We start from the raw sequence: 14,478 nt of genomic DNA on the forward strand, positions 1-14,478 counted from the left end.
CCACAGTCTTGCTATCAGAATACAAATGTTCAGTTTTTAAATCCTTAAATTAATAATGGCAAGTATTCTATAAGACAAATCTCATGACTAATTACAAATGAACATAATGTGAAACAACATACTTTAACAATGATATGTACTATCATGTATACGTTTAAAAGTTATATATTTAGGGTGGAGAGCACGAAAAGCATTTTTCTTTTTTTTTAATATTTTTAAATTGTTGATGGACTTTTATTTTCACTTATTTGTATGTGGTGTGGAGAATCGAACCCAGTGCCTCAAGTATGCTAGGCAAGTGTGCTACGCTAAGCTACAACCCCAACCCATGATAAGCATTTCAAATAAGGGTTCACAAAGGGCTAGCTAGTAAGTATTTTTTTGCTCTGCAGGCCAAAGGGTCTCTATCACAATCACTCAGTGAGACAGCCAAAGACAATACGAAATGAATGGTATGGCCAGACTACCAACCCTACTTTAGATTCTTCTAGAATTAAAAGGAGTTTCATCATGGCTTAACACCAATTATTTAAATCATTAAGTATATGATGCAATTTCTTTAATTCAAGAATCACTGCTAGGGCTAGAGTTACAGGTCAGTGGTAGAGCACTTGCCCAGTATGTGTGAAGCACTAGCATCCTCAGCATCACATAACAATAAATCCATTAAATAAATACAGAATCACTGCTAATGACTATTTTGGGACCACCAAAAGACTATAAAGTATTAGTTTTTAGATAACTGATCATTTCCAAAGGGGGAAATGGTAGTATTAAAGAGAACTATTCCACAAGCAATTGAGGAAGCTACAGATATAGAAACAATATTAGATTACATTAATTTTAATTCTGTTATTTTACTAACAAAAGTAATCTTATTTGAAACTTTTTTTTTATCTCACTTATATGGGCAATTACAAAACTCAATATCCAAACTCAACATCTATTGCTTTTATAAAACTTGAAAGATGAGCCTTTAGTTATCCATTATAGTGCTATAAAGAACAAAGTGTCACAAAGTGTCATGGCCAACCTCCAGTTGACAGACCCACTCACCATTGGAGGGGACAAGCTGAGCTGCATGCCTATAGTAGGACTCTGCCTGGCTGGTCTGGTTTCTATATCGAGCTAAGAATAAAAGAAAGAGAATTTAGTTAAACACACACACACACACACACACACACACACACACACACACACACCACCAGGAGGGCATTTCCAAGCAGTTAGCATTTTAAATTATCTAAAGATAATAAAGGCATTAGAATTAATTTTAAGATCATTACAGACAGAAAAACTTTAAAACAAATGAACTATAGGATTATGTGTGAAGTGTCCATCCGCTTTCCCTATTTGGGACAGTCAGCATGTAACCAATTTTAAAGCTTACCTAGCCCCCATTTTCAGGTCCTCCAGTGTCATGCATCACCAGCTCCCACTATGGACTATGCTGGTGACCTGGAGCCGGCCCACAAGAAGGGGTGACTTATATGGCACTTAAAAACAAAACAAAACAAAACAAAAAAAAAAAAAAACACTATACAATATGATCTGAGAATTATGTAGTTCTTCAATATCTTATAAAGTGATTTTTGAAAAATGCCTTATAATCTACTGCAATATTAAGTATGTGTATGCAAAGAATACACTGAAAGCAAAAACAACTCAAACATACTATCCCTGAATCTCCTTGAAGAACTCAACTGCTTATTTTGATGTAACTCCTCTCATGGAGTCACTGATTTAAGACATTAAGAAACCTAATATCTGTAAACAAACAAACAAAAAAAGTTTTCCATTTCTTGTTATTTTGAGGACAACAAGCAAAACATAATCCTATAGTTAATTTGTTTTATAACCGTTTTAGGTCATCTTAAAGGAATAACAAGAATAAGTAAGTAATAATACTCTCAGATAAAATACATGTAATGGAAATACACATTTATCTTTTAAAAAGGAAGCAAAGTTAAAAATGAGCTTTTAACGCACTAGTAAGAAGGAAAATAAGGGAATTTAACTCTAGAAGAAATAACTTACAAACTATTTATTCCAAAAGAGTACAGACTTTCAATTTAGAAAATATGGTATCACTTTGAAAAATTTTGTTCTGAATACATTTTTGCTGCTTATTATTTTTCTACACCTGCATAAAGTATAAATAAAATTTAAATCTTAATATAAAAATTATTTTCAAGATTATCTGACAATCCCAAAACCTTGAGAAATTCTAAGTTCCTAAAAATACATTTCATAATTTCCTCTTATGATAATCTAAATTACATGCACATACTTACGGTCTAAAGGAAAAGTTTTTTCCTATGACTACTCCAAAAAAAAAAAAGAAAGGAATGAATATATTATGAATTTCTATTTTTTTCTTCTTTTTTTTTTTAATTTTTTTTAGAGAGAGAGAGAGAGAGAGAGAGAATTTTTAATATTTATTTTTTAGTTTTTGGTGGACACAACATCTTTGTTTGTGTGTGGTGCTGAGGATTGAACCCGGGCCGCACGCATGCCAGTTGAGCGCGCTACCGCTTGAGCCACATCCCCAGCCCTATGAATTTCTTTACACCAAAGGCTCACCAATGTCTCCAAGGTGGACGAGGCAGTGCTGGCAGATATAGGAACAGGAGCTAGACTGTGGCTTCACTATGGCGCTGGTATGCGTCTGTTTATTGCTGATAATTCCCAACTGGGAAGACTTCACACGGCATGGTAAATCTACATTAAACACTGTACACAGTTCTTGTAATAACTGAAAGAAAAACATAAGCAAAACTTAGTAGAAATTTGGAAAGCAGTATGGAGATTCCTTGGAAAGCTGGGAATGGAACCACTATTTGACCCAGCTATTCCCCTTCTTGGACTATTCCCTAAAGACCTTAAAAGAGCGTACTATAGGGATACTGCTACATCGATGTTCATAGCAGCACAATTCACAATAGCTAGACTGTGGAACCAACCTAGATGCCCTTCAATAGATGAATGTATAAAAAAAATGTGGCATTTATACACAATGGATTATTACTCTGCACTAAAAAATGACAAAATCATGGCATTTGCAGGGAAATGGATGGCACTAGAGCAGATTATGCTAAGTGAAGCTAGCCAATCCCTAAAAAACAAATGTCAAATGTTTTCTTTGATATAAGGAGAACAACTAAGAACAGAGCAGGGAGGAAGAGAAGAAGATTAACATTAAACAGGGGCAAGAGGTGGGAGGGAAAGGGAGAGAGAAGGGAAATTGCATGGAAATGGAAGGAGACCCTCATTGTTATACAAAACATATAAGAGGAAGTGAGGGGAAAGGGAAAAAGAAACAAGGGGGAGAAATGAATTACAGTAGATGTGGTAGAGAGAGAAGATGGGAGGGGAGGGGAGGGGAGGGGAAGGGGGATAGTAGAGGATAGGAAAGGTAGCAGAATACAATAGACACTAGTATGGCAGTATGTAAAAAAGTGGACGTGTAACCGATGTGATTCTGCCATCTGTATACGGGGTAAAAATAGGAGTTCATAACCCACTTGAATCAAATGTATGAAATATGATATGTCAAGAACTATATAATGTTTTGAACAACTAATAATAAAAAAAGTGTTTTAGCAGTAAAGTCTATGTATATTTATTAACACATACTGCTAAGACCTGAGGCGAGAACTATATGAAAATTATATGGTAATCTTTGATAGGATAACTAATATCATTTATTATAAATCATCTTTTTAGATTCTCAAATACTACAACATTTTAGGATGTGCATTTATGAGGAACAGAAGCACTTAAAAAACTGTACCAAAGCAAAGCAAGAAATTCCATAAAGTCATATATTTACTTCTCTCAAAAACACACAAAATCCATTAAAGACTAGTTGGTTATAAACGTCACTTAAATAAAAGCTAAGGTATTTGTTATCTGACATTTTAAAGTTCTAGCCTAATTCTTTGTATACAAAACAGAGCTCATGGTATCACAGGCCTTACATAGATTACATTCTTTCTTCCTTCCTTTTCTATTCTTCAGAGAGTGAGGGCTCTTTCTCCTGGTCAGAGCTCTCACCTGCCTGCACATGCCTGCTATACCTTGCTTTTTTCTCTCCTGCTTATCACTCCCACACACCGCTCTATTCTTTCATCTATTTCCAACCTCTCATGCATCTGTCTGGTGGCCTAAACCTATCGAGATTTTCTATAAAAAAAGAAATATGATAGCAAAAAAAACAAAAAACAAACAAACAAACAAAAAAACACCCTCCTTTGACCCTAGAATCCTTCCCAGCAACTTTCTAATAGTTCCTCCTCTCAAACAAATTCCTTCAAAGGAGTCCATTTTTCATATCTGCTTTGTTAACTCCTATCCACCCTGAATTGATTACTATTTGGTTTCTACACAACCCTGTTCCCACTCCACCATCCACCACCGCTTTACTAAAACTGATAATTCACTACCCAGTAGTGAAATACAATGCTCGTCTATTAAGTAATCATTGTATTGGACCTCTCTGACAGCATTTAAAACAGTGGATCTAGGAAGGGCATGGGGAATATGCCTATAATCCCACTTACTCAGGAGGCCGAAGCAGGAGGATTCTGTCAACTTAGTGAGATCCTGTTTCAAACTAAAATATACTAAAAAAGAGCTGGGCACACGTATAATCCCAGTAGCTCAGGAGGCTGAGGTAGGAGGATCACGAGTTCAAAGCCAACCTCAGCAAATCAGTGAGACCTGGTTTCTAAATAGAATATAAAAAAGGGCTGTAGATATGGCTCAGTGGTCAAGCACCCCTGGGTTCAATCCCAGTACCAAAAAAGCGGGGGCGGCTGGGGTATAGCTCAGTGGTAGAGTGGTTACCTAGCACATGTGACTATCTGGGTCCAACCCCCAGTACCAATAACAATAATAACAACCAAAAAAAAAAAAAAAACAGTAGATCTTAATGTTGATCACTGAGCTTTTCTTTTATATATTTCTCTAATTATATCTTTTCAGTTTCCTGCATTCCTCCCACCTTGTCAAGGGCTTAATCCTTGGTCCCTAGACAGTTCTTCCCATTCTATTCTCGTTTATTAAACTCTCAGAAATATATTCATTCAAATATTTTTTCCTAAATATTATTATATTCATTCTACGATTTGCCTACCCTCTCAGGCAAAGACTAATGTGGTAAGCAACAGAAATACAAACATGAATAAGAAAATCTGTGTCCCTGAAGAGCTCATAGCCAAATGCGCAAGTCAGGTAGACGGAAAAAAGGGACAGGAAAGAGGAAAAAGGAAAGAGGAAAAGAGGAAGGGAGAGAAAGGAGGAGAGGGAAGGAGAGAAAGAAAGCAGGATGAATAGCATAAATCAATAGAATATTCTATATCTATAATAAACTTCATTCCCTAGATTATTTTGTCTCACCCTTTTGATAAAGCAGCGCAACACAGTGTATGTAGCTATACAGTTCCATTTTTTTTCAGATAAGGATGTGAGAACAAATATCTAGTGATTGACTAAGATTACAGATTTAAAAATACCTGAATTCTATCATCACTCTGGCATGTACAGAATTCACAATCCAAAATAAAACACCATCTAAGTACCTAACTCAAGTATCTGAAAGGTGCCACCTTTTTCCTAAGATACCTCCATAACGAAATATAAAGCCAGTGAGTGCTTCCTCATTAACTACCCACTTCATCTTTCCTTGTATTTGTACATCTGTAATGGGCAAGGAACTTGCTGACATAAAATTACACTAAAAAGTGGGAAGTAAGGAAACAGAAAGCACCTGCCCACATCCATGGCCCCTTAAAAAAAGGGAAGCAAAACCCAAAACTCTGGAATATAACAAGAAAACATGAGAGGATAAAGAACTGAATTCAGTAGTTACTGAAAGAACAGACTGGGAAACTAGGCAAGGCAAAAAGAAAGATCACAAAAAAAGTAAATCAAATACAGATTTTAAAAAATCATGTAGAACAACTTTGTAATAAAATATGCCAGAACCCATGGATTATAGGTAGAAATATCCAACAGAATAAAAGTTCTGCTGGTAAAAAGGTTTTGGGAAAGACAGCTCTGTTTTGTTTAGAGGCAATAACAAGGTGGAACCAAAAAAGAGGAAGTTGAACAAAACTATATTTGGCTTTTTTTAAAAAACTAAAACTATATCCTATCTTTATATATGAACCTGTATCCTATCTTTATAAAGTATCCTGATGTACTTGGCAGCAGTTTCCTAAAACAAGGTGTGTGGCTAAGATAAGAAGCTGTTTAGTTCATTTTACTGTAGCATTAACCAGGAGATACTCCTAAGGGTAGAGGCTGAATAACTAATGCTTTGTGTTCTCCTCAAACTCCAATCATAGAATTGCCCACCCTACTCTTTTCACAGATCAGGAAGTTAAGTACCATAGAGGTCAGTGACTTGCCCAAACTGTCACAGTTAGCACTAAAACAGTACTAGACAATATGTCCTGGCTTCCGACTCATCAAGTGCTCTTTATACTGTTCCATTTCTCCTCAGCTCTTCACTCTATGCCAAGAATGAAGGACTGATTATGAAGGTACAGAGTATTACCTTCACTAATGTAGAAACTTAATCCCTTTTTCATAAGGACTACTATTCTTTGATATATAAAAATAACTTACAGTAGAATGTTATATCTTTACTTTGACCAGGAATTTCGTATCTGCTTCAGGCTTAATTCAGCTTTAATTTGTTAACAAAGTAACAGCTAAGAAATCAAAGGATCTTTGCACAAAACCCAAGTGTGAATGATCACACACAGTTAGTTTTCATGCTATTCCAATCAGACTATCATCTCCACTCTGCTGAAATCATAAGTTATAAGATGAGCCATTCATTATTTTATACAGTATGGCAAGAAAAACACTGTAAATTAAATGGTGACTTGCCGTTAGTCTTATATACTGAAATCTAAAAAGTCTATGATAAACTTATCTCTATTAGAATATGAAAAAAGTTTTAAAAATGAAGAAATGTTACTTATTAAGCCCACTAATGACGTCAATGTTTTCAAATCTAATTGGACACTTTTAAAATCTTAATTGACTTCTTACCAGCACTCAAACAGGGTTGATCACTTCCTTTCCTCACTGAAATGTTCTTGTTTGGCTCCCAAGTCTCCTTTCCCTGATTTTCTTTTACCTGCAGTTGTTATTCCTCTTGAGCTAAACCTGTTCCCCATTAAGGGTTCTGTGCTGTAATCATAAAATTTATGACCATGACATTTTTACCTTTTCACTGGGTTCCAAACATGTTTATGCAATTACCTCTTTGACAACCCTCCTTTAACATCAAATGGGCATCTTTCTAATTTAACATGGACAAAGTTCCTTTCCTCCTGGTGATTCCCATCTTAGTAAACGGTACAACCATTCAACTAGCTGCTCTTTGACTTATCAGCTTTGATGACTCCTTTACCCTGAATTCCACAAACCTAACCCAGTTCATCAGAGGAAGCCCTATTGGCCATACTTCAAAATTCATTTCTTTCCATCCAAACTAGCTTCTATCCTCAATTCCAATATCAAGTAATCTTAAAAATGCAAACCAGAACATGTTATTACTCTCCAATGGCATGCAATTATACTAAGGATTAAAATTCAAAACTTCAGTCTATGTGGTCATATAATGATCTGGAATTGGTCTACTTCTTTAATCTGGTAAACAACTCTGTACTGCGTATAACCAAGAAAAATGTATGAAACATTATTGTTAGTAACACTATTAATTGTTTCAATGGTAAAATAAGTCAAAATAAAATGCAAGTCCTAATAATGTTAACATCTGAAAAGTCTAAAAAAAGCATAATGTGAAAATAAAGAAGTTTGTTGGTACTTTTTCTATCATTCATAATTGGTCAACCACTGCCTGTAGAATGCAGGTAGGAAAGAGTCAATGCTTATAAAAACTTCAAAAAAATAATTTCAAAATTAAATTGTCCATGTATTTTCTCTTATAAAATATTTGAGACATTTGAATGATTTTATTATTCACCAGCATACAGAACACTTTTATAAATACCATGGTTCCTCAATAAAAATGTACTTTGCATATTTGTTTTGATTTACCAGTATCCAGTCATATGTATATCACATCATAAAAAAGGTTAAGAATTAATTTTAAGATAACAAACCAATCTGTCTAATGGCTATTGAATGTACTGCAGAAGGTAAAGAGTCTTCCCTTTCCAGAAGCATCCGCTTACACTGCTAAAAGCTGGCATAACCACTGAAAATGAATTTTGAGAATATGAATTATACTCGAGTTCTTTCAATTACGAATTGTGATGAATGTTTTTGATCTAAATAAAACAAGCAACATAGAACTGGCCCAAGACTTCAGTACAGGATCTATATTATATTATGATGCTAGTTTATATATAAAATTTTATTAATTAAATTACAAATTGATAAGATGGGAATTTAAAGGATTATGCTTATAGCAAATAAAATTCCATGGTCAAAAATAAAATTTATTCATTCCTTGCCTGATTTTTATCTAGATGTGACCAAGGAAAAGAAAAATCTTGTGAAAATTATGAATAATATCTTATTACTTAAACTAATAAAAAGTTATTCCATTTTGTAGGTAGTTTAAAACATTTCAAAGCCAAGATAAATTCTCCTATATAAATAATACTATAACAAAAACCCACCTGATTTTATAAAACTTAATTACTACTACTACTATTACTACTTTCTTTTTTTTTGGTACCATGGATTGAACCCAAGGGTGCTTAAACACTGAGCCGCATCCCCAGCACCACCACCCCCCCTTTTAAAAAATTTACTTTTATTTATTATTTTGAGGCAGTCTTACTAAGTGGCTTAGGGTCTCACTAAGCTTTTCAGGCTGGCCTTTGAACTTGAGATCCCCCTGCCTCAGCCTCCCACATTGCTAGAATTACAGGCATGCACCACTGTACCTGGCAAAATTTAACTACTTCTTATCTAGCATAACATAGCTTGCTTTCATAACAACTATATTCATACCCATAAACTCATACTTGGAACTGATTACTTCCACTGTTTGACTAAAACTTTGCTTTCATTGCCCCTTTTCTATTCATACAGTTATACCTCCAATCTATAAGCCAAAACCAATCAACTTAAGAGTCGAGTCTTTAGTTTTTAAAAATCTTCTGGGAAATAATTTTAGAAACCTGTATTCACTTGAGATTGCAGATATCAACCCCTAGATGATTCTTACAGTGGTTATGCAATGTGTTTAGATGAAATAAAGATGTGTGAGAAGAGAAGAATATTTACTATTAATACCAGGAAAACCGGTGTATAATGAAGAACTCACCTGGGTATAGAAGCCACTAGCTGCCTCTAGGAACAGAGAAAGGTTTGCCTGAACTTCACTCCGATTCGGGTTTGCTCGATTCTTTGCCTGTCCTTGTAGTGTTGTGATCTGATTCTTAAAGGCATGATTCCAGCTGAAAACAAAATGTAATTCTATTTGGTATAGCAGTGACTCACTGGGCAGACACTGGTCCCCCTGAGAACAAGAAAGAACTGTTTGTTATAATTATACCACACTGGACAGTAAACCTGCATTAAAGTTATTCATGTATTTAAATAACTTTATGTTCCCCCTTGAACAATAGGCGCGCAGTAGAATCCAACATTTAGTAAACACTTACCAAATATTTAAATAATAAGACTGTGGCCTCAGCTATTAATCTTTTAGAGCAACTACAATTAGAGCCTATTTAGAAATTCTAGTATAAAAATCAGAACTACAGTAGCAAGTTTATAAAAATAAGCTATTAACAAAATTCCATACATTGTGCCAAAAATACCTAACTGTACCCTAAGAAGTGACAATGTAAAGGGGAGAGGTGTAAATATTAAGCTATGCTTTATCTCTTATTTTACCAAAAGCCATTTCTCATAGCACTTTCTTCCCTCCGTAACTAATAGTTTTAGAGAATCAGTTTACATTCAGTTTTGGTGAAATACAATCTGTAACTTGAAAATCATAGTAACTAAAAGGAGATAAACACAAGAGTCATAAAATTTTACTAAAAAAAGCACCTAATTTTAATTAAATCAACATCAACTTGAGGTACTGGTTTTTGTTGTTGTTTTTTTTTTAATGATTTAGGAGGTCATCACTTCCTCATTATTGCTACTAAGATCTCATCTTGACTCTAATATCACAGACATGTATTCTGATTAGTTGCTATTTAGCTCTATTAACTAGGTTTCCTAAAAATATAAAGTATATAAAAAAGGTGAAACAAATGGGAAAAACTAATCTTCACCACAACTTAGGGTAATGGAGATTACTAGACAATCTCTCTTCACTGACTTTCAAATTTCCACTAGATTAATGTCCCTGATCCAATTTTTCAGGCAGGGCCTTCCGCAAGAGGTATTTTGTACTCACTTGGGAATCTGGTTATCTGTTATCTTACCCTTCAAATGGAATAGCCTAAATACACAAAATCTTTAATTTGTATTGGGAAGGAAAAAAAATGTCAATTTATTTGATTAACTTTCTATAATGCATATACATTTTTCTGCTGGAGAAATTTATAGGATCACATTTACCACAGAAACATTTTTCTAAAGTTTTTTTTGTTGTTGTTTAAATCATGACTTAAATGTAGGACTGAAAACAGATAATCAAAAATTCTTAGCACTTGAAATATTTTTTTTTGATATGCTCTAAAAGACTGCCCTTTATAAGATTCCATTCTAAACATTTCTTTCTTACCTTTAAAACTGCACCTGAAATACCAATGGCCAGATATTTTGTTTTAAAAAAAAAAGTTACAAAAACAATTAATTTCTTCCTACCAAAAAAGTTTGTTCTAAGGTAGGTTAAAAAGTAACCAACCAGTTTTAAAGTCTTGGTGAGAGTCTTGATCTTACAGGAACATCCCAAATGATAATACTTACAGATCCTGTTCTACTTTCTTGTCTAAAGCGTATTCCAAATCAGTAACTAGCATTTTCTGGTACAGGTCCTGCAGAGCCTGCCTGGATGTCCAGACCTCAGCTGGACCCAGCTTAGAATCTGAGTAACAAAACAAAAATACAACACATAGACAGGTAAACAATAATTCCTTCCCTTTCCATTCCCCAAAGCAAATTTGCTCTAAATATATTCCAGGCAGAAGTTTTATATTACCACATTTCAAATGCCCACCTTTCAGCTAATGGCTGTGATTTAAGGTGCTTTCATTTTTGTTAATCTTTTAGTTTTGAAATAATATCATGAAATGAAATGGCTAAAAAAAATATGAACAGTTTATCCTTTGCTACTGATTTGGTCATATTCATACCACTGGAAACTATATGCTTCACAGTAAGTCACTCTATTTGAAATAATGGACAATCAAGTTGGAATCTCTACACTCCCGTTATCTCTGTCCAAAGTGGACTTTCCTTTTTATTGTGAATTATTCTCAAGAGTGTTCACATAGAATTCTCATATTGGCTCACCATCCAGCCGTTGCTTGGATATTTTGCTGTTATTCCTATTTTATACATGTCAATCCAATAAAGCCATGGCAATAGGAATTATCTTAATGGGTGATCAATTACTCTAAGTCACTTTTGTGAGCAATCCACACTTGCCATTTAATGTGAAGAATGGCCAGTAAAAGACTGGGAGTAAATTCGTTATGAGGCCAGATGAGAGCCTGGGTGTAGACTAAAATCAGGAAGTTAGACTATGACTATACATATTGTCATACTGTATGCCAAAGTCCTTCAAGGCATTTTAGGTATCAGTTATTATTTGACAGCAAGTTGCTTCAGTAGAGGAACTTAATAATGGACTTTTGAATTATATATTTCCAATAAATACCAGTTAAGGTATTTAATTTCTTTTAGGAATCCACTGCTGCACAATGGCTTAAACTTTACTCCTCTTTAGGTTTGCTAATCGTATCAATAACCACCACAATACTATTCTGCAAACAGAATCTCCTATATATTTGAGTTAATGCTCAAAAGAGTTTACTAATAAGAATAAAATCTATTATGAATTAAGTTTTCAATCACTAATAGATTAACAGATTTATTTAACCATTTTGATTCATTGATAGCAAAAAAGGGGACTATCAGAGATCATTAACTCTATCACATTGATTCATTTAAGCGAGCAGATTTAATGTTAGGTGAATTTTCTGGGCAGCTAAATGTCCCCTATAAAAGTCAAACTCTAAGACTATTTACTGAGGCTGTATAATACTTCAAAAAAAGAAAAGAAAATGGCATAGATAGCCTGATGCTGCTCCATGAACTATTTTTGTCAGATGATTCAGATTATGCCTTCCATGCTAATTCAAAAGCAGAATACAGTAGCTGTTCAGAGCTGACAATGATACATACAATATGGATAATAATAAATCTATAATAGGCCTTCCTTTTTTCTCGAATAAGATGACAGTATAACCCATGAACTCCAACCATCAGCCTGTGATTCTAGAAATTGAGAAAAAGATACCTCAGCAGTATTTACCTTCTTGAATTATAAATCTTGGCAGGAATGCTAGTTATCAAAACAGTTTAATTTTTCATGGATTTTACTGCAGAATTAAAATCCTCAAAAATTATAGTGAGATCTATTATCACTGGAGGATACACTGATCACTACATAGTTATTACTATATAGGTTCTTATTTTGGAGTTAAAAATCTGCTCCTGTCAGTGGCTAACCCAGGAATTCTTTTAAAAAGACTTCAGCTATTATTCAAAGCAGCAAAGATATGGGAAAAAAAGAAAGAAATGTGGCAAGACAGCTCAATGAATGAAAAGCTTTCAGTAGAGTTTTCCTGTAAACATTTTTTCTGATGGCTTATTCCTACTCAATTTGGGTAATTATAAATAGGAAAAGAACACTTTCTCTAAGAAAATAATAACCAAACACCATAATTTTATGTTTTTACTTATATGGAATATAAATTATTTTCTGAATATCTTAAATTGATGATAAAAGTTAAACTGATGATAAAAAGTTCATAAAAAAGTGATTACATATATTAAATTAGGTAATATTCAATTAATCGTGGCATATGTTATATACAATTCCTAACAAGTATATACGTAAGAATTCAAAGTATAAAAATAACATACACAGCAAACAGCAAACTATCATCCCTTTTGGCAACTAGGTCAGGATTTAGTGCTACAAGTAATATAGGAGAGAGAATATCCTTTCATTAATTTAATGGTATAAAATAAGCTGTGAAAAATAAATAAGTTAGCCAATACCTGTCATATCAGCCTTCAGGACTTCTGCCTGCCTAGATAGGGGAAGAAAGAACATCAGTTAGAAACAAACTAGGCCTGACCAACATAAATAACAATATAAATTAAGTGAAACAATTTATTACAATATAATTGAGGCTATTATATGTTCTTGCTTTCTTGCTTGAACATCCTGGGTAGCTAGCACTAGATCTTGACAAACTGATGCCATTACTTAAAAGCTTACAGGATCATCAGTGACCTCTTTTATCAAGTAGTTGACTTTCTTGCTGCTTTCCTTCAATCTGACTTTTTAAAGGTAAACATTAAATGATTTTCCATTAAAATTAAAAAGTTTTCCCTTGCTGCTGCTAAGGATCCTACTGTGTTTCTCAATTTACTAGTTACCACAGCTATTTTAAATTTTTACTCTTATCAAACTGTTGTTCCCCTTCTTCACTTCTAAATGACAGACCTATTTTATCTCAGGGAAAACAATTGACATTTACTAAATACTACATGTATACTGTCCTCTCCTTACCTCTTGTTAAAAAGATCAGAGGTATAGTACCTCTTATTTAAGACCGAAATTCCACTTATGTATGCTCTTGGTAAGGGCTTGCTCCTTTAATCAACATCTATCCTTTTTGACAATTTTTAAATTCTACTGGATCCTTCCTTTAGCATTTAAACATGTCCAAACCTTTCATATATTTTAACCCCCACTCCCACCTCAGCCCTATACTTCTGTCTAGCTGATGCCTGTTTCTTCTCTCTCATATTCTCCAGGAATTGCCTGTATTCAAGAAATCCAAAATCAAACTTATGGTCCATCCCCAATCCCACCCCTGGTTGTCTTTCTAACATTTCTTTTTTTTACCTTAGCAAATATATATGGCTTTGCAGTTGTTAAAGGCAGAGGCTGGTAAGTTATCGCTGCAACTTTCTTCTTTGCCTGAACTGCTATAAAGCCATAAAACTGCTTTCTCCACCTCTCGCTTGCTCCATTTCATTGTGTTCTCCCACTGCTGCCAGAAGGGTCTTTTTTAAAATGCACACCTGGGGGCTGGGGCTACAGCTCAGGGGCAGAGCACTTGACTAGCATGTGTCAGGGAGGCAATGGGTTCGATCCTCAGCACCACATCAAAACAAAATAAAGACATTCTGTCCATCTACAACTACGAAAAAAAAGTTTTTTAAATGCACACCCGATCTATCAATTATCCACTTAAAACTTTACATGAATGATTTCCCACT

General features: G+C 34.3%; 1 protein-coding gene across 6 annotated transcripts in view; it reads right to left on the reverse strand.

Annotated features, from left to right (window-relative positions):
* Smg7 (SMG7 nonsense mediated mRNA decay factor) overlaps nucleotides 1–14,478 on the reverse strand; it is an 80,304-nt gene that overhangs the window by 22,809 nt on the left and 43,017 nt on the right. For all 6 annotated transcript variants that reach the window (XM_026392827.2, XM_026392830.2, XM_026392828.2 and 3 more), the window contains 5 exons: nucleotides 13,246–13,277; nucleotides 10,924–11,041; nucleotides 9,320–9,452; nucleotides 2,584–2,755; nucleotides 1,057–1,128 (listed from right to left, as the gene is read on the reverse strand). In XM_026392827.2, coding sequence (XP_026248612.2) covers nucleotides 1,057–1,128; nucleotides 2,584–2,755; nucleotides 9,320–9,452; nucleotides 10,924–11,041; nucleotides 13,246–13,277 — 527 coding nt within the window. The remainder of the gene's footprint in view (nucleotides 1–1,056; nucleotides 1,129–2,583; nucleotides 2,756–9,319; nucleotides 9,453–10,923; nucleotides 11,042–13,245; nucleotides 13,278–14,478) is intronic.

Source organism: Urocitellus parryii, chromosome 9 (assembly GCF_045843805.1).
Source record: "Urocitellus parryii isolate mUroPar1 chromosome 9, mUroPar1.hap1, whole genome shotgun sequence".
NCBI lineage: Eukaryota > Metazoa > Chordata > Mammalia > Rodentia > Sciuridae > Urocitellus > Urocitellus parryii.